Below are 20,292 nucleotides of genomic sequence, written 5' to 3'. Positions count from 1 at the left end.
CTTTTCTCTTTCTTCTCCTTCTGTAATCCCTATTATGCATAGATTGCACACTTTATATTGTCCCATAGGTCTTTTATATTGCTTTCATTTTTTAATGTCATTTGGTTTTCTGTCTGCTGTTTTTTAAAAATTAATTTATTTTAATTGTAGGTTAATTACAATATTGTGGTGCTCTTTGCCATACATTGACATGAATAAGCTACAGGTGTGGCTGTCCCAACCCTCCCCCACCCCTCCCACCTCCCTCCCCATCCCATCCCTCTGGGTTGTCCCAGTGCACCGGCTTTGAGTGCCCTGCCTCGTGCATTAAACTTGGACTGGCGATCTATTTCACAAATGGTAATATACGTGTTTCAGTGCTGTTCTCTCAAATCATCCCACCCTCGCCTTTTCCCCCAGAGTCCAAAAGTCTGTTCTTTATATCTGTGTCTCTTTTGCTGTCTTGCATATAGGCGCGATGTTAACCATCTTTCTAAATTCCATATATATACGTTAATATACTGTATTGGTATTTTTCTTTCTGAGTTACTTCACTCTGTATAATAGGCTCCCGTTTCATCCACCTCATTAGAACTGACTCAAACATATTCTTTTTAATTGCTGAGTAATATTCCATTGTGTATATGTACCACAACTTTCTTATTCATTCATCTGCCGATGGATATCTAGGTTGTTTCCATGTCCTAGCTACTGTAAACAGTCTGTCTGCTGTTTTGATTGGGTAATTTCGAGATCATTTATTCTTTCTTCTACATCATTTATTCTGCTATTCATTGTTTTTAGCTCAGCCTTCATCTCAGCAAATAAATTTTCTAATTATTCTTGGTGCCTCCTTACAGTTGCTAGTTTATTTTTATAGCGATCTGCATTTCTAGTGATACCCTCTCTTAATTCCTTCAGTATTTTCGTTACCTTCTTTTTGAACTCAGTGTCTATTAGGCTGAAGAGGTCTGTTTCATTGTTCCTTCAGGGAAATTCTCTTAGTCTTTTAACTGGGAGTGGTTTCTCTGTTTCTTCATTTTGCTTGTATTTCTCTCACTCTGTGAGTTTAGGGGAAACAATTATCTACTGTTGTCTTGGAGAGCTGCTTATAAGCATGAGCGTCCCTACGTAGCTTGTATGGGTTTAATACGTTTTTGGCACGAGGGCTGTTTTTGGTTTGAAAGCTTGCTGTCTCTTTTCTCAGCATGTGCTGGCCATGATCCCTTTTATAGTGGTGTTCAGGTGCCTGGCCCTGTGCATACTCCCAGGGACACAGGGCAGCGGTCCCAGCTACCTCTGGAGTCCAAGATGGCAGCAATAGCTGCACCTGGAACTTATGTAGAAGAGGGTAAGTGGTGCCCTTCCTTGAAAAAGAAGCTCCCATGGCAGTTGCACACATTTCCTTCTGCGCTCCCCAGCAACGGCACCTTGCTTTTCTGATGGGTCCAGGCATCTTCCCGCACTCCCTCCATATGACGCACCACACCCTGGCTCCCTCAGGGTGTCACCACATAGCCAATCCCAATCCTCCCTGTATCTGAGCATGGAAACTGGAGTCTCAGTATTCAGCCCCTCCACCCACCAGCAGATGCGTGTCTCAGGCTGGGGAGTGCTGCCTGGCCGGGGGCACCAGCCCTCTGTGCAGCAGGCCTCTCTCTACTTGTCTTCCGCTGACTGGTTGAAACCTTTCCTCTTTCACAGCTCGCTGCCAGAGTGCAGGTCCCATCCTATTCCTCTCTTCTTTTTCTTTTGTCCTACTCAGTTACATGGAGATTTTCTTGCCCTTGTGGAAGTCTGAGATCTGCCAGCATTTAGTAGATGTTCTATGAGAATCCTTTCAAATGTAGATGTATTTTTTATGTATTTGTGGGAAAGGGTGAGCTCTTTGTTCTACTCCTCCGCCTTCTTGATCCAACTCCCACCCCTGTTTTATGTTTGTTTAGCATTTCATCCTTTACCTAACGCTTCTGTATAATGTAATTTTATTTAGTTTTCACCAACACCTTGGTGAAGTAGGTAGAGAAAGAGATACTCCTGTTTCAGAGGTTAGATCTTGAGGCCTAGAGCAACTGAGGCATCTTCCCAAGCTATGCACAAGGTTAGTGATACATCTGGAACTGGCACCCAGGATTCCTAACTCCTTGCCTTAAGTTTTTTCTTGTTAAAGGCTGATTATAGTTAACAGGTTCTAGAGCAAGGCAAAGAATAGGAAATTGTGAAAGGGAATAGTAGTCTAGGTATGAAATTATTGTTGGCTTGTTTTAGTGTATTTTTGTTATTTATTTCTAACAATTTCATTTATTTATTTTTGGCTGTGTGGGGTCTTCGTTGCTGTGCATGGGCTTTTCTCTAGTCGTGAGTGGGGGCTACTCTCTAGCTGTGGCGCGCTGGCTTCTCACTGCGGTGGCTTCTCTTGCCGTGGAGCACAAGCTGTAGGCACACAGGCTTCAGTAGTTGTTGCTCACGGACTCTAGAGTAGGTGAGCTGTAGGGCACAGGCTTAGTTGTGGCATGTGTAGTCTTCCTGGACCAGGGGTCGAACCTGTGCCTTCTGCATTGGCAGGTGGATTCTTATCCACTGCACCACCAGGGAAGTCCCCTACTATGTTTTTAAATATAGGTTCCATGTGACTGTGGTTTTTTTCACACAGTTCCATCTGAATTCCACTGACACGATTAGGCAGTAGCTGTGAGGAAAAAATTATGTGCTGGATAAGCTGAGGAAATGAGACAGTAGATGGTTGTTTGCTGCTGACATTAAGCTAAAGAGCTGACCAACTTCAAATTTGTGGCTTGGCCTAGAAATGAAGCATTTCTGTCTCCAAACTCAACACAGCACTGTATTTTAATTCTGTTGTGTGCGACATTCTAGGGCATCCCTGTAGGAGGCATACCTAATGAGAAAATGTGAAAGGATTCATGTTACTGTCTTTTGAAAGAAGTGCAGGAGGATGAGGGATTAAGTGTTGGGAGTGTTGGACAAGTGTTTTAAATTACTGAGAGTTGCCCACTTAGCATCATTGTGCTTAATCTCTCAGTCATATCTGACTCTTTGTGACCCTGTGGACTATAGGCCACCAGACTCCTCTGTCCATGGGGATTATCCAGGCAAGAATGCAGGAGTGGGTTGCCACAACCTCCTCCAAGGGATCTTCCCAAACCAAGGATCGAACCCAGGTCTTTGGCATTGCAGGTAGATTCTTTACCATTTGAACCACTGGGGAAGCCCTTACCATCGTTAAAATAATGTTATTTTGAGAAAAAAAAAGTTATTTTGAATTCAGTAAGTGAAATCTAGTTCTATTGAAGTAAGTGAACTTCTCCATTCTGAATGCTTACTTACTTAGAATTAGCTTAAATTTGATTTTGATGTGGGCGACAATTTGACCGATCCCTGGTGAGGTCTGGTTTCTCTGCCATGTCATTTCAACTTCCTATTCTGATTACTGTATTGTGCTTTGTTTTACTTTGACCTCTTTGCTCTTCGTACTTGATTGCTCTCCAGCTTTCACTGGGTTTCCCTTCCTCTTTCTGGGTCCTTACACATTTTGACTTTCAGGTCATTTAGTTGATGTAACACCACTATCATTAAGACCAAGGAAACCCATCCTGGTTGCCCTTCTAGGGAATATGGGTCACATAAAGGCCATGTAGTAGTGTGGAATTAATGTGGGTAAAAGAGAGGTTTCTGGAATCAAATGGGCCTATTTTACAGCAAAGTTCCTTCGTTGGCTAGTTCTGTGACCTTTTCTTATCACCCAGGTCTTCCTCCACTCATCATTCATCAAAATGGCTTATCCAGATGCCATATTCCTTTATATTCTTTTGAATGACAGCTAAGCGAGCAGGTTCCTGCAAGTGTACCAAAAATAACAAGTGGTGATAGGTTTGGTGTATTGGTTTAATATGTTATTCTTTTTAGATAGTATTTTTAAAAACCAGGAGACTCTTTATGGTGAGACTTTTTTTTTAGCCTGTGTTTCTCAAATTTTCTACCAAAGCTTGGGGGTTTAGGGAACATGGCCTTAGCTGATTCCCCCACTCCAGTTCCAGTCATGAAATGTCTTTGAAATGATCATATTGTAATTTAATATTCATTTAAACTTTATATTATACTCTGTAATACAGCCACATGTGTTTTAATATTAATATATGTTATTATTTTTAAACTTTATTTTGTATTGGGATCTAGTTGATGAAAAATGTTGTGATAGTTCCAGGTGAACAGCGAAGGGACTGAGCTATACATATACATGGATCCATTCTCCCCTAAACTCCCCTTCCATCCAGGTGGCAACATAGCACTGAGCACAGTTCCATGTGCTATAACAGTAGGTCCTTGTTGGTTATCCATTTTAAATATAGCAGTGTGTACATGTCCAAATTCTTATCAGTTTTTGGTTAGCTCTCTATGCTTTTACTTTAAAGTGAAAATTGCTGCTTCAAGATGTGTGCCACATTTATCTGGTGGCTGTGAGCCCATGATCTAGTTTAGAGAAGCAAGACAATTTGAAGGAGTGGTTCTGAAGTGAAGATGGGGCTCACTGAGACAGAAGCGAGTCTAAGAGGGAGACATTTTGACTATTTAAATCATCTTTGAAAACTACCTATGGAAAGTTGAAGAGAGTTTTCCATTACTGTAATTTATATATTTGGGGATATGTGGAGATTTGGACTGGTGGAAACACCCTTTCTTTAAGGGCTTTCTCAGATTATCTTCTGATCTCTTCTGATCTTTGCCTACAGTTGCAGGGTTGAATGGTAAAAGGATAGCCAGGGGACCTGAAACCTGGGAGCAATGTGGCCTATAGCAAATCATGTCTTTAACCTTGACTTGTTTTATACTAAAAAGTTTCATGATTCTGTGATCTCTCAAATGAGATGAGATTTGGGCTTATATGTTCCCCGTGACTGCCAGTACTTTTGTGTCTGAACTGCTTATTGCGTTTGTGTTTGTTACTGTTTTCTGTTAGGTGGTAACCTTCATAGACCATGAGTATTTTGTTCACAGCTGTATGCCAAGTGTGTTCTACACTAGACTGGTTGGTCAATAGTATTTATTTATTCCAAAAGTATCTATTCAGTGCCTGTTAAGTGGTAGTTTCTGTTTTAAGATGAAGATACAGTGCAAATATGGCAGATAAGGCCCCTAATCTCATGGAGTTTAGATTAGATTCTTTTTTTTTAGAGTTTACATTCTTGAGGCAGTCTTGTTAAATAGATGTTTCTGTGATGATGAACATGTTTTTTACTAGGCTGTTCCATAAAATAGCCATTAGCCACATATGACTGTTGAACACTGAAATGTGGATAGTGTGGATGAGGTTCTGAATTTTGAATCTTTATTTAATTTTAAATTAAATTGCCACATACATCCTCTGACTACCATATTAGGAAATGCCATTCTAGAAGACTAAGGGTATGGACATAGATAAAGAAGTAGATAAATAAATTAACAGAACAATTTCACATAGTGAAAAGAACTGAGGAAAAAAATGAAACAGGGTTATGAAATAGTAAGCAAGTACTATGTAGAGTGGTTATGCAGTATTATGTATTACATAGGGTATATTATGTGTGTGTACATATATATATGCATGCTACATAATATGTACTATGTAATATTATGTAGGGTGATTCGAGTTGAGTAGGCATCAAAAAACGTAAAATAAATAAGTTTTTTTTTTTTTTAAATTGCTATTTAGTACTTTGGTTTAGGAATCCTTATTTGGAGATCAGGTGAATTCCTTTCTGGAAAACTAACCCCAAAATAAACCGTCACATTTCTGTCATTTTATTAACTCCAGACATTTTTTTTTCCTAGCTCTGAATTGTCATCTCCAGTTCCTGTTGGTGACATGTCAACACTGGGAGGTATGCTTTTGTGCCTTTATTCACTTTTCTTTTAAATTTTATTATTAAATTGCAAGGAAGCACAATTTTCAGCTCATATTTTAAAAAATACCATTTGTCTCTCCTTCTGTTGTTGAAGAATTCTCAAGAAAAAGCAATTGTTTTTTCACTTATTTTATGACATTATAGTTGGGTACTTAAGAATCTTTCATTATTAAGTACATAATATAGAATCTGAAAACCTTAAATGTACAACCTAAAGAATTGTTTTAAGGCAAACACTTTGTAATCACTGCTTATGTCAAAAGGTAGAACCTTTGTAGCTCCACTATTTTTTGTCATTTGTCTTTTAGAGTTTCCCAGAGTAAGGATTTTTCTAATTGCATTCTGTGGTATACATTGTTTGTTTGTTTCTTTGACCTCTATATTTCCTGTAAATTAGTAATTGATTTCTTTATTTTTAATTTTTTTAAAAAAAGTTCTTCTATGTTGCAAATTTCAAACATACGAAAAATAGCACAGTGAGGCCCAGCATCAACAATTATAATTTTTGGCTAATTCCAATCTTTAGCCACTTTCCCTCTCTGAGAGTTTTACAAGTTAGTTTTATTAGGTAACTCCTTAAGGATAGAGACTTTGTATCCCTGGAGGCTTGCATAGAGCCTGACATATAGTAGGTATCAGTAAATGCTTGTTGAATGAGTCATGTTTATTTCTTGTGCTGAGGAAATTCATGTGTCTTGAGGTTAAAATGCACAGAATTTTGCAGATGAAAAAGCAAATGACTTATATGAATGGCATCAAAATCAGTTTATTGTTTCCTGATAGACATTATGATTTAGTCATGGACTGAATTCATACACGTTTTTGTTTTTGTTTTTAGATGCTGGTCTCAGTGTTCCATATCCAGGGGTGACCTCCTATGAAGGTATCTCAGAGAGCAGCTTGGAGAGGCCAGACGACAGTGTGAGTGACGTTCTGTTTCATTATTTAGTTTCTAACATGGAGAACAGGGATTTAGAGAGATTTATTATTCATTGCCAGACAACACAAAACTTCAGGTGGTTCTCTTTATGGAAATGTAGATTCTAAAACCAGTACATTAAAAAGAATCTGAGATTCCTTGGAGAGCCCAGTAAGCCTGCTTTTCGCAAAGAATAGATTTGAATTGTAAATTAAATGACTTGGAGCCTGGGGAGCTGTCATCATGGTAAGCCCACTGTCTTCTGTGGGCTGAGTGCATAATTTATTGTGAGGGTTTTTGCCTATGTACTCTGTCTCTTAATAAATCAGAACTTAGTTTTCTCTTCTTCAGAGGGAAAGGATATAGATTTTATGTAGTTTAGAGAAGTACTGTACTTTTTAAATGCATCATTACTAATAGAAATCTGTCTACTAAGAAGCATTAAGTTGGCTATCACATTCCAAATTTTTTGAAAAGTAAATGCTTCTAAGATGAAAATCTTTCATTAGAAATTTTATTAAATGTGCATAAATCACAGATTCCTTAATACAGAGCAAACTTTGATTGAACATATTCACTGCTGCTGCTGCTAAGTCACTTCAATCGTGTCCGACTCCGTGCGACCCCACAGACAGCAGCCCACCAGGCTCCCCCGTCCCTGGGACTCTCCAGGCAAGAACACTGGAGTGGGTTGCCATTTCCTTCTCCAGTGCATGAAAGTGAAAGGTGAAAGTGAAGTCACTCAGTTGTGTCCGACTCTTAGCGACCCCATGGACTGCAGCCTACTAGGCTCCTTCGTCCATAGGATTTTCCAGGCAAGAGCACTGGAGTGGGGTGCCGTTGCCCTCTCCGAACATATTCACTAGAAAGGTGCGATTGTTACCTTACACCTTCTCTTACCAACTGTGAAGTCAAGTCCTGCCACCCCACTCTGTCTACCACCTTCCCTGTTACTGAGCAAGGCTGGAGCCAGTTTGGGATCCTTGTATCAATACAATACCTTTAGTATTCAGTAAAACTGTGTCCAAATTAGATGGTACTAGAAAATATTGGCATTTGATAAATATTTGAATAAAAAGTGATACTGTAGTTCTGAACTTGACGCTGAATGTTATGGTGTAGGACTGGAAACTTTTACAGAATGAGAAAAAATTCACTGTAATGGGAATGAAGGGATTATGTGTAATCAGTTGGAACATTTCGTAACAGAGAGAGTAATTTGAAGGTAATTTGTAGAACCAGTAGGAAGACAAAACAGTACAAGCATACATGACTAGTTCAGAGTGAAGCCTAATATACAGTTTTACATTTCAGTTTTTTCCCTAATACATTTTTCAGATCCTATTTTAGAAATTACATACTTTATTCTTGGTTTGTTAGTATTTACCCTGTATGTTATCATGTGTCTTTAATCTAGCAAAGTTTACGTTTTTCAGAATCTTTATTCTTATCCTGAGTCTGCAGGAACATTACCTACCTGCCTAGAGTCGCTCAGTCGTGTCCGACTCTGCGACCTGTGGACTGTAGCCCACCAGGCCTCTCTGTCCATGGGATTCTCCAGGCAAGAATACTGGAGTGGGTTGCCATTTCCTTCTCCAGGGAATCTTCCCAACCCAGGGATCGAACCCAGGTCTCCCGCATTGCAGGCAGATGCTTTAACCTCTGAGCCACCAATAATTCAAGTGATTACCTTACTGTTTTACATGTTATTTTCAGTATTTTTGTTCTTTCTTTCTCTCCTTTGCTGCTGCCGCTGCTAAGTTGCTTCAGTCGTGTCCGACTCTGTGTGACCCCATAGACAGCAGCCCACTAGACTCCTCTGTCCCTGGGATTCTCCAGGCAAGAACACTGGAGTGGGTTGCCATTTCCTTCTCCAATGCATGAAACTGAAAAGTGAAAGTGAAGTCGCTCAGTCGTGCCTGACTCTTAGCGACCCCATGGACTGCAGCCCACCAGGCTCCTCCGTCCCTGGGATTTTAGTTCTCTCTTTTTAATCTTACAAATTTGACTGACTGCATCATTTTTATTTTATATAGTTAAAAGTTTTTACATTTACTCAGGTGTGTACTGTTTTATTTTCTTAAAATTCTTTTTTACATTTTAGACCTTTCTTTTGGAATAATTTTCCTTCTGAAATACATGCTTCTGGTATTACTTTAGTAAGAATCTCTCACTGGTTCAATCTCAGTTTTTGGTCACCTGAAGATTTCTGTATTATCCCCTTATTCTAGAAAGATTCTTATAATCTGTATAAATTTCTAGACAGAAGGTCTTTTTTTTTTTTGTCAAGATTTTATTTCACTATCTTTTAACTTTTATTGTTACTATTAAGAACTCAACTAATAATTTCAGTTCTTATTTTGTGGGTAATCTATTTTTTTCGCCTGCTGTTAAGATACTACTCTCTCTCTCCCTCTCTGTATTTATGTAATGATGAGATATAATGATTGAATTTCTCAAATTTATAATAGACTAAAAACCTCATGTTAAGATAGTACAATAAATCCAAAGCAGAGTAAATAAGCATAAACACACTCCTATACCCATTTTTGTAAAACTATAGACTCCCAAATACTATATGGTGTGTTACTATAAATATACTATAATATGGTATAACTGCAGGCATATCTCAGATATTGTGGGTTCGGTTCCAGATGGCCATAATAAAGTGAATATTGCAATAAAGCAAGTTGCACGTGCTTTTCGGTTTCCTCATACATATAGAAGTTATGCTTACCTCTCCTGTAGGCTGTTGAGTGTACAGTAGCATTCTGTCTAAAGAATCAATGTATATCAGTTCAGTTCAGTCACTCAGTTGTGTCCAACTCTTTGTGACCCCATGGACTTTGGCACGCCAGGCTTCCCTGTCCTTCATCTCCCAGAGCTTGCTCAAATTCGTGTCCATTGAGTCAATGATACCATCCAACCATCTCATTCTCTGTCATCCCCTTCTCCTCCTGCCTTCAATCTTTCCCAGCATCAGGTTATTTTCCAGTGAGTCGGCTTTTTGCATCAGGGGGCCAAAGTATTAGAGCTTTAGCCTCAGCATCTCTCCCTCCAATGAATATTCAGGACTGATCTCCTTTAGGATGGACTGATGGGATCTCCTTGCAGTCCAAGGGACTCTCAAGAGTCTTTTCCAACACCACAGTTCAAAAGCATCAATTCTTTGGTACTCAGCCTCCTTTATGGTCCAACTCTCACAGTCCATACATGACTACTGGAAAAACCATAGCTCTGACTAGACGGACCTTTGTTAGCAGAATAATGTCTCTGCTTTTTAATACACTGTCTAGATTTGTCATAGCTTTTCTTCCAAGCAGCCTTTTTTTCATGGCTGCAAGTCACCATCTGCAGTGATTTTGGAGACCAAGAAAATAAAGTCTCTCACTGTTCCCATTGTTTCCTCATCTATTTGCCATGAAGTGATGGGACTGGAGGCCATGATCTTTGTTTTTTGAATGTTGAGTTTTAAGCTAGCTTTTTCTCCTCTTTCACCTGCATTAAGAGGCTCTTAGTTCCTCTTGTTGAGTTTAAGCTAGTTTTTTCTCCTCTTTCACCTGCATTAAGAGGCTCTTTAGTTCCTCTTCACATTCTGCCATAAGGGTGCTGTCATCTGCATATCTGAGGTTGTTGATATTTCTCCTGGCAATCTTGACTTCAGCTTGTACTTCATCCAGCCTAGCATTTCTCATGATGTACTCTGCATATAGGTTAAATAAGCAGGGTGACAATATACAGCCTTGACATACTCCTTTCCCAATTTTGAACCAGTCCAGTTCTAACTGTTGCTTCTTGACCTGCATACAAGTTTCTCAGGAGACAGGTAAGGTAGTCTGGTATTCCCATCTCTTTAAGAATTTTCCAGTTTTTTGTGATCCACACAGTCAAAGGCTTTGGTGTAGTCAGTGAAGCAGAAGTCGATGTTTTTCTGGAATTCTCTTGCCTTTTCTATCATCCAACCACTGTTGGCAATTTGATCTCTGGTTCCTTTGCCTTTCCTAAATCCAGCTTGAACATCTGGAAGTTCTTGGTTCACGTACTATTGAGGCCTAGCTTGGAGAGTTTTGAGCATTACGTTGCTAGCATGTGAAATGAGTACAGTTGGGTTCAGTTCAGTCGCTCAGTTGTGTCCGACTCTTTGTGACCCCATGAATCGCAGCACGCCAGGCCTCCCTGTTCATCACCAGCTCCCAGAGTTCACTCAGACTCATGTCCATCGAGTCCGTGATGCCATCCAGCCATCTCATCCTCTGACGTCCCCTTCTCCTCCTGCCCCCAATCCCTCCCAGCATCAGAGTCTTTTCCAATGAGTCAACTCTTCGCATGAGGTGGCCAAAGTACTGGAGTTTCAGCTTTAGCATCATTCCTTCCAAAGAAATCCCAGGGCTGATCTCCTTCAGAATGGACTGGTTGGATCTCCTTGCAGTCCAAGGGACTCTCAAGAGTCTTCTCCAAAACCACAGTTCAAAAGCATCAATTCTTTGGCACTCAGCCTTCTTCACAGTCCAACTCTCACATCCATACATGACCACAGGAAAAACCATAGCCTTGACTAGATGGACTTTTGTTGGCAAAGTAATGTCTCTGCTTTTGAATATGCTGTCTAGGTTGGTCATAACTTTTCTTCCAAGGAGTAAGCATCTTTTAATTTCATGGCTGCAGTCACCATCTGCAGTGATTCTGGAGCCCCCCAAAATAAAGTCTGACACTGTTTCCACTGTTTCCCCATCTATTTCCCATGAAGTGATGGGACCAGATGCAATTGTACGATATTTTAAACATTCTTTGTCATTGCTCTTCTTTGGGATTGGAATGAAAACTGATCTGTTCCAGTCCTGTGGCCACTGCTGATTTTTCCAAATTTGCTAACATATTGAGTGCAGCACTTTCACAGCATCATCTTTTAGGATTTGAAATAGCTCTGCTGGAATTCCATCCCCTCCACTAGCTTTGCTTATAGTGATGCTTCCTAAGGCCCACTTGACTTTGCACTTCAAGTCACTTGCAGTGATGGCGGGCCTTAGGAAGCATCACTACAAGTACAATATAGTAGCATATAATACAGTATTGAGGATACAGCAATTTCACAAAAATGTATATAGAGAAAATTCTCAGGTGTTGTCCCATATGATTGGGTACATGTCTGACTCCCTCATTTTATACCTTTTGTCTGTTAACAACTCGTTCTTAACTTTCATTTCTTTGTCCCCCTGTGTTGCATTCAGAAATGTCTTCCAGTTCACTTTTTCTTCCTTCGACTTAGTCTAATCTGTTGCTCAAACTGTCTATATAGGCGTCTTTGATCTGACTTTTCAACATGTATACACCTGGCACTTTGTAGCCTATCCCTTGTAGTATTTGAAACTAAAGCCTAGGTCACAAGAGATTGCTAGATACACTGTATGCATAGATTACTGAATCACCTCTCTGGATTTTTCTAGCCTCTCTCTTTTGATTTCTGGTTTATTTTCTTGCAAACCAGGTATGCATTAAAATCATTAAAAAATTTAGTCAGCATTTTAGGCGTTGTATTGCAGCAAGGTTCCTAAGGATATTTCTTTTATAGTAATATGAAAATGAAAGTTTTTATTTAAATTTAGTGAGAAAATTTAGTATTGAAGAGTGCAAAGTCTCGTACAAAATTCCTTAAGGCTAAAGGTTTTTATTAGTTTCAATATGACTCAGCAGTATGAGGAAAAACTAGTAAAGCAAGAGTACTTTTAGGGTACATTAACAGAAATTAGAATCACTATCAGGAAAGTGATACTTGTACCATATTTTAATTATCAGACCTCATTTATGTGTATCATACTCTAAGGAAGACATTGAGAGCCCAATAAGTGTTTGGAGAAAAGGAACTAGTGAAAAGTCAGAGAAGATGATAGGTGCCTATCCTTATTTGAAGGTTTCTCTGGGGCCTGTAGTTTTTATATGCATCCAGATTTCAGAACTGGGATCAGTGGGAATTTGTAGGGAAATATTTTTGAGTTTTATTGGGCTTCTTTCGTAGCTCAGCTGATAAAGAGTCCACCTGCAATGCAGGAGACCCTGGTTCTATTCCTGGGTAGGGAAGATCCACTGGAGAAAGGATAGGCTATCTACTCCAGTATTCTTGGGCTTCCCTGGTGGGTCAGCTGGTAAAGAATACTCCTGCAATATGGGAGACCTGGGTTCGATCCCTGGGTTGGGAAGATGTCCCGGAGAAGGGAAAGGCTACTCACTCCAGTAGTCTGGCTTGGAGATTTCCATGGACTGTGTAGTCCATGGGGTCACAAAGAGTTCAACATGACTGAGCGACTTCCACTTTTTTTTAATGGCTGTTTTCAGGACTATTTTCAGGCAGGTCTATTAAAGGAACGTCTATACTGTTTTCCATAGTGGCTGCACTAATTGACATTCCTACCTGTGAATCAAGATTCCCTTTTCTCCACATCCTCTCCAGCATTTTTATTTGTAGACTTCTTGATATATCCATTCTGACAGGTGTGAGGTGATATATCATTGTGGTTTTAATTTGCATTTCTCCAATGATTAGCAATGTGTAACTTCAGCTTTTTCTACTCACTCACAGGTGGTAAACTTCGGTGGTTATCTGTGAAAAATTTTCTCTTTCCCTGAACCAGTGACCACAATCACTGTGTAATCAAAGGAATGAACAAATACACAGTAATTTTAATAATAACCTGTCTTAAAATTTTAATAATAACCTGTCTTAAAAACCAGTTAGTTTCAAAGTCAAATATTATATAAATAGTCATCACCAGAAGTTGCCTTTGGCACAGTATCTGGCATATCATAGGTGGTCAGTAGATATTTGTTGACTGAATGAGTGAACACTGACATTTATTGTTCTTTTGCTAAAAATCCAGATTAGCAATGAAATTGAGAATATGATAGAAGAATCCAGAAAAACAGCTGCTGAGCAGGTTGCAGAATTCAGTATCCACCTTTTGGGGGAACAGTACAATGAAGAACTACAGGACCCCTCTAGCTTTCACCACCAGCGCCTTGTAGAAGACTTTATTTCAGAGGTGGGTGATTTGGGGGATGTGTTTTTATTCTTTTTTGTATACAAGATAGTTTGCTGGAGCTATAAATTTCTCATGTTAACACTCGTTAAAGGTAGGTTTAGGACTTTAGCTTTCCATCTACTTGATTCAGTGAGTAGTGATTTAGCCATTTCTTTAGAAAGCTCTGTGAAAATTTCACCAAAAGATGAACTATTTCATTGAAACAAAGTTTTGTATCCATTTGCCATATACCAACAAATAAATGCTATTTCCAGCTTTGGCCATACAGCCAAGGAAGAATGTGTTCTGTGGCATGGATTTTACTTGACAATATTTGGAGAAATGAGCATCTTTGAGATATTATATGTAGTGTGTTATTTTTCTTGAGGGAACAATAAATTTAATTTCTTTTAATTTTGTATTTGTTATTCTTTTTTAAAGGTGAAAATTTTTGAATAGTTAATGCATAGGTAGTATGAAGCCCCAAGCTCAAAGGACAAAAGGACATCCAGTGAAAAGTAAATTTTCCTCTTATCTCTGTTCCTTGGTTAGAAGTATTTTTAAAAGAGAGTTTGTTTACAGAATTGTGCGTTAGACCATCTCACAACTTTACTTTCTGGAAGAATTCTATCTAGGGACTTGAAGTTGAGAATTTTTTCAAGATACCGAGGGCCCATCTCCTCTCTCTTTGTCAAGTGACAGGGTACATTAGTCCTCCTGTTTATTTCTTTTCCATCCCTCTTGATGGAGATCTCTGTGGCCAAGTTTTTTGATTCCATTACCTTGGACTAATTTCCTTCTCTAGACATTGTGTCTAGATGAGAAAGAAAAATATGCATCTCTCAGCCAAGCAGCATCATTGCAGCCATCAGACACAGGGAGTGTGGGCTAGACAATTAATTTTCCTAGGTGTGTGGCCAATTTGTGAGGCTATATGGTATGTGGAAGAAATGTCAGCCAGGCCAATGGCCATTTGGCATCAGACAGTGTCTTGGATCAGTTCTTTGGTTCTCTCTGCTCTTGGATTAAGGAGCCTTTAATAAACCTCCATGTTTGGATAAACAGTTGTGCTAAATGACTGCATATTTAGAGAAGGTCTAATAATCACTCTGAAAAACATTTCCATCAGGGACTTTATGAAGTAGGTAGCTATTGGCTCAAGGTGCTTTAAAGGTGATGAAGGATCAGTACCTTCTCTGACCTATTTCTACATACGGGTCCTTTTACATGGAATGAAATGTCTACCAATAGCCACTTCCCTGTGTGGAGCTGCAGAGTCAGGGTCGTGTCTCTGAAAGGTCCTGTCTTCACATATACTGCAAACTGAAGGAGACTGTCATGGGAATTGGTCTTTCAGTATTATTTTTCCGGGTAATGCTGGAAGATACACAGGGAAAAAGAAAGCCTGCTTGGGAGGATTGAGATTCAGGAGCTGTTACTTTTTTTTTTTTTTAATGAGCTGAGGAAGATAAACTTGGGGTGCCATGAAGAGTGACATCAGAGAGGGAAAGGTCATTGTGATAGGCTTTGGAGTGTGGACACCTGATGGCAGCCACAGAATCAACACAGTGTCCTCACATAGTGCTTTGTGTTTTGCAAGCTGCTGTGTGTCGGTTTGCTAACAGCAGCCAGGTGGATAATCAGCTCCATTTTATAGATGAAACCCATCAGGGTGAGTAACTTGTTCATGGTCATTTCAGCTTCTAGGAGTGGAAGGGAAAATCAAGTCTCCTCCTTCCTTTGAAACTGTTCTTTCCTTTATATCATACTGAGTCCCCTTCAATTATTTTTTTATAATTTTATTTATTATTTATTTTTGGCTGTGTTGGGTCATCGTTGCTATGCAGACCTCTCTAGTTGTGGTGAGCGGGTGCTTCTCTCTAATTGTGGTGTGTGGGCCTCTCACTGTAGCAGCTTCTCTTGCTGCAGAGCATGAGCTCTAGAGTCTGCGGGCTCCAGTTGTTGCAGCCTGTGGGCTCAGTAGTTGCGGCTTCTGGGCTTCAGAAGGCAGGCTCAGTGGTGGTGGTGTATGGGCTCCCTGCTCCATGGCCTGTGAGATCTTCCCAGATCAGGGATCGAATCCATGTCTCCTTTATTGGCAGGCGGATTCTTTACCACTGAGCCACTAGGGAAGCCCCGAGTCCTCTTCATTTTAATTCAGGTGAGAAGCTGTGGTGAGCCTCACAGTTCTCCCAGTCCTGGTCCCAATTATAAAATCATATTTATCAAAGGAAAGAGGATGAGGCATGTGATTCAGTGAGAAGAGTATGAGCTTCAGCGTTAGAAAGACTGATTGAATGAATTCTGATTCAGACACTCACCAAATGGATGATCCTGGGCAAATTAGTTGATATCTCAGTCTCAGTTTCCTCAATTGCATAATGGGGAAGCTACCTATCTCTTGCGATTGTTGCAAGGATTGGAAGTAATATTTCAAATCACCAGGCACATAGCAGTCACTCAGTAAATTGTACCTGTTATTAATCTTGTGACTAATAAGGTGGAATGACTTCTTACAACTGGGCATCTATGTAGTAGCTAACTGGGTGTGATGAATTAGAAAACGTGTTTAAAGTCAAAAAATGGCAAAGCTCCAGATGAGATGGGTTTGTTGTTGTTTAGTCACTAAGTCATGTCTGACCCAAGTTCCTCTGCCTTTCTCTGTCTCCTAGAGTTTGCTCAAATTCATGTCCATTGAGTCACTGATGCCATCACACATCTCATCCGCTGCCACCCTCTACTCCTTTTGCCTTCAATCTTTCTTAGCATCAGAGTCTTTTCTAGTGAGTCGGCTCTTTGCATCAGGTGGCCAAAGTATTAGAGATTCAGCTTTAGCATCAGTCCTGCCAATGAATAGTCAGGACTGATTACCTTTAGGATTGACTAGTTTGATCTCCTTGCAGCCCAGGGAACTCTTAAGAGTCCTCTTCAGCACCACGATTTGAAAGCATCAGTTCTTTGGTTCTCAGCCACCTTTGTGGTCCAGTTCTCACATCTGTTCATGACTACTGGAAATACCATAGCTTTGAGTATACAGACCTTATTGGCAAAGTGGTATCTCTGCTTTTTAATATGCTGTCTAGGTTTCTCATAGTTTTCCTTCCAAGGAGCAAGATGGGTTTAGTATTAATAACAACATGCAATAACACTGCATTTTGCAGCTAATGAAGTACTTTTAGCTATGCTCATCTTAATGTTAAGAAGTGATATGCTTAGTGGGCATTGAAGCATTAAGTACTATGAAAGAAGACTTGTGCCTGGCCACTCTGCAGTGAAAAATAGCTGAGACTAACCCTCGGTCTTTGGCATTCTTAGTCCCGTGGATTTTATCCCCACCTCCACCCTCCAAGAATTAGCACTTCTCTGTTTTCTCTCAGAATAAAACAAGGTGAATTATTGTAGCCAAAAAGTTTCATGGGTTTGGATTCTTTATCTACAAGGCAGAAGGATTTTTGGTGAATCAAGATTTTTTTAAAAATCTTATTCTCCTGATTTTATGAGAACTTGTGTTTTTTTTTTTTTTGCTCTTTATTATTTATTTATTTTATTATTATTTTTATTTACTTATTTATTTATTTTTACTTTACAGTACTGTATTGATTTTGCCATACATTGACATGAATCCGCCACAGGTGTACATGAGTTCCCAATAAAAGCAGATGCCCAGAGATAGCTCCAGTTCAGTTCAGTTCAGTCACTCAGTCGTGTCCGACTCTTTGTGACCCCATGGACTGCAGCACGCCAGGCTTCCCTGTCCATCACCAACTCCCGGAGCTCACTCAAACTCATGTCCATTGAGTGGGTGATGCTATCCAACCATCTCATCCTCTGTCATCCCCTTTTCCTCCCACCTTCAATCTTTCCCAGCATCAGGTTATTTTCTAGTGAGTCTGTTTTTCACTTCAGGTGGCCAAAGTATTGGAGTTTCAGCTTCCAACGAATATTCAGAACTGATTTCCTTTAGGATGGACTGGTTGGATCTCCTTGCTGTCCAAGGGACTCTCAAGAGTCTTCTCCAACACCACAGTTCAAAAACATCAGTTCTTCTGGGCTCAGCTTTCTTTATAGTCCAACTCTCATACCCATACATGACTACTGGAAAAACCATAGCTTTGACTAGACAGGTCTTTGTTGGCAAAGTAATGTCTCTGCCTTTTAACATGCTGTCTAGGTTGATCATAACTTTCCTTCCAAGAGGCAAGTGTCTTTGAATTTCATGGTTGATTTTGGAGCCCAAGAAAGTAAAGTCCATCACTGTTTCCATTGTTTCCCCATCTATTTGCCATGAAGTGATGGGACCAGATGCCATATCTTCGTTTTCTGAATGTTGAGTTTTAAACCAGCTTTTTCACTCTTATCTTTCACTTTCATCAAGAGGCTCTTTAGTTCCTCCTTGCTTTCTGCCATTAGGGTGCTGTCATCTGCGTATCTGAGGTTATTGATATTTCTCCCAGCAATCTTGATTCCAGCTTGTGCTTCTTCCAGCCCAGCGTTTCTCATGATGTAGCATGCATATAAGTTAAATAAGCAGGGTGACAATATACAGCCTTGATGTACTCCTTTTCCTGTTTGGAACCAGTCTGTTGTTCCATGTCCAGTTCTAACTGTTGCTTCCTGGCCTGCATACAGATTTCTCAGGAGGCGGGTCAGGTGGTCTGGTATTCTCACCTCTTTAAGAATTTTCCAATTTGTTGTGATCTACACAACATAGTCAATAAAGCAAAAGTAAATGTTTTTCTGGAATGCTCTTGCTTTTTCGATGATCCAGCAGATGTTGGCAATTTGATCTCTGGTTCCTCTGCCTTTTCTAAATCCAGCTTGAGCATCTGGAAGTTCACAGTACACATACTGTTGAAGCCTGGCTTGGGGAATTTTGAGCATTACTTTGCTAGCATGTGAGATGAGTGCAATTGTGCAGTAGTTTGAGCATTCTTTAGTATTGTCTTTCTTTGGGACTGGAATGAAAGCTGACCTTTTCCAGTCCTGTTGCCATTGCTGAGTTTTCCAAATTTGCTGGCAAATAAGCCCAAAGTCCACTAATAACTTCTCTTGTTCAGGTGTTGGCCCCATAGTGACTTAACCTGATAAGATTGTCACCTTCTGAAATGTTGTGGGTAAAATGTTCAATTTTGTTAAATGTGTATTTGTATAAAACTTCATATTTTTTTGGTATTTAGTCCAATCTATCACTTCCCCCTGCTTTAGTCACTAAGCTCATACTGGTTTATGTAGCCTGATTTTAGAAACTTGGTGATAAAACTGGTTTCTGCAGTTGTGATGCTCATAAATTGATATTTTGACCAGTCACTTCTTTATAACCTCCTCCGTGACCACCAGTCAACAAAGCCTAAGCCCAGGTGTGCAGATTTCTTTCTTATGCTGGGTGTGTTCACAGTCCTTTGTGTCATAGGAACAGGAAACAGATGCCACCAGACATTTTACATTTACAGGAAATGAACACCCAACTGTGTGTCAGTGTGTGTGCTGTGGCCAGATTTCTAATCCATACAATCACATTTTAAAATGTTATTACAGTTTCTTTTGAAACTAGTCCTTTTTTTTTTTCACATTTCATCACATAAGGGGAAAAATAGTGTTTTGCCAATAAAAGTATGTTTTTTATAATTTGGAAAAAATATTAAAGTAAATCAAAACCTTAAAAAACAAAATTAAAAAAATGTGGCAGGGTTGTGGTAAAAACTATTTCCTAACACTATAACAATTAGAAATTTCTTAGCTTTCTAATCCATGCATATCCATGTATGTGTACAAGCTTGTAATACTTATAAACAGTGCACTTTATATTCTACTCTTAAAAACATTTTTGTGTGTGCTTTTTTACATTTCTACATAGTTACAAATTTTTTATTTTTGACAGGTGGAAAATGCATTTACTGGGTTACCAGGCTACAAGGACATTCGTGTACTTGACTTTAGGTAAATAGACTTTTAAAATGCATAGGTTTTGTAGCAGTCTGTATTTCAAATGGATTATCCTTTTGTGTTTATTGCATATACTGTTAACAACAGTGATTAAAAAATGACCTGAATTCTTTAATTTGGTGTTCTTTTGTTAAAGTCTTATTCCTAGTGCTGGTTTTTCAGATGAGGAAACCGAGTTAAAGAAAGGCAAAATAATACATTCAAGGAGATATGCTAGATCTGTAGTTGGGCCAGGGTAAGAACTTAGGAATTCATGTCTCCAACTTGCTGCTGAGAAGTTATGTGTTTTTATTTGGCACTGAGGGGAGTCTGGAGTAAGGTTAGATGTGATCTAGTGTGCTCCTGAAGGCTCATCAGTGCTCCAGTGAGGTCCCTTTGACGTCTTGATGTATAGTCATTCTGGAGGGGATGTGTTTATCAGCATAGCAGTTCTGGGTAAAGTGGACACCTCTTTTTAGGACATTGCTTCCCTGTCTAAGAATCATACTTGTGCAGCATCATACTTGTGCACATTTTATTGAGTGAATACTTTGTACGG

At 39.5% G+C, this 20,292-nt stretch overlaps 1 protein-coding gene across 1 annotated transcript in view; it reads left to right on the top strand.

Moving 5' to 3' along the window:
- Window positions 1-20,292, top strand: part of IMPG2 (interphotoreceptor matrix proteoglycan 2) — a 100,597-nt gene that overhangs the window by 17,807 nt on the left and 62,498 nt on the right. The window contains exons 7-10 of the mRNA XM_052644904.1: window positions 5,806-5,855; window positions 6,718-6,800; window positions 13,671-13,832; window positions 19,690-19,748. Of these exons, the coding sequence (XP_052500864.1) occupies window positions 5,806-5,855; window positions 6,718-6,800; window positions 13,671-13,832; window positions 19,690-19,748 (354 nt within the window). The remainder of the gene's footprint in view (window positions 1-5,805; window positions 5,856-6,717; window positions 6,801-13,670; window positions 13,833-19,689; window positions 19,749-20,292) is intronic.

This window comes from Budorcas taxicolor, chromosome 1 (genome assembly GCF_023091745.1).
Source record: "Budorcas taxicolor isolate Tak-1 chromosome 1, Takin1.1, whole genome shotgun sequence".
Lineage (NCBI taxonomy): Eukaryota > Metazoa > Chordata > Mammalia > Artiodactyla > Bovidae > Budorcas > Budorcas taxicolor.
Note: the sequence above shows the minus strand (reverse complement) of the source record. Positions and strands in the feature narration are given on the sequence as shown.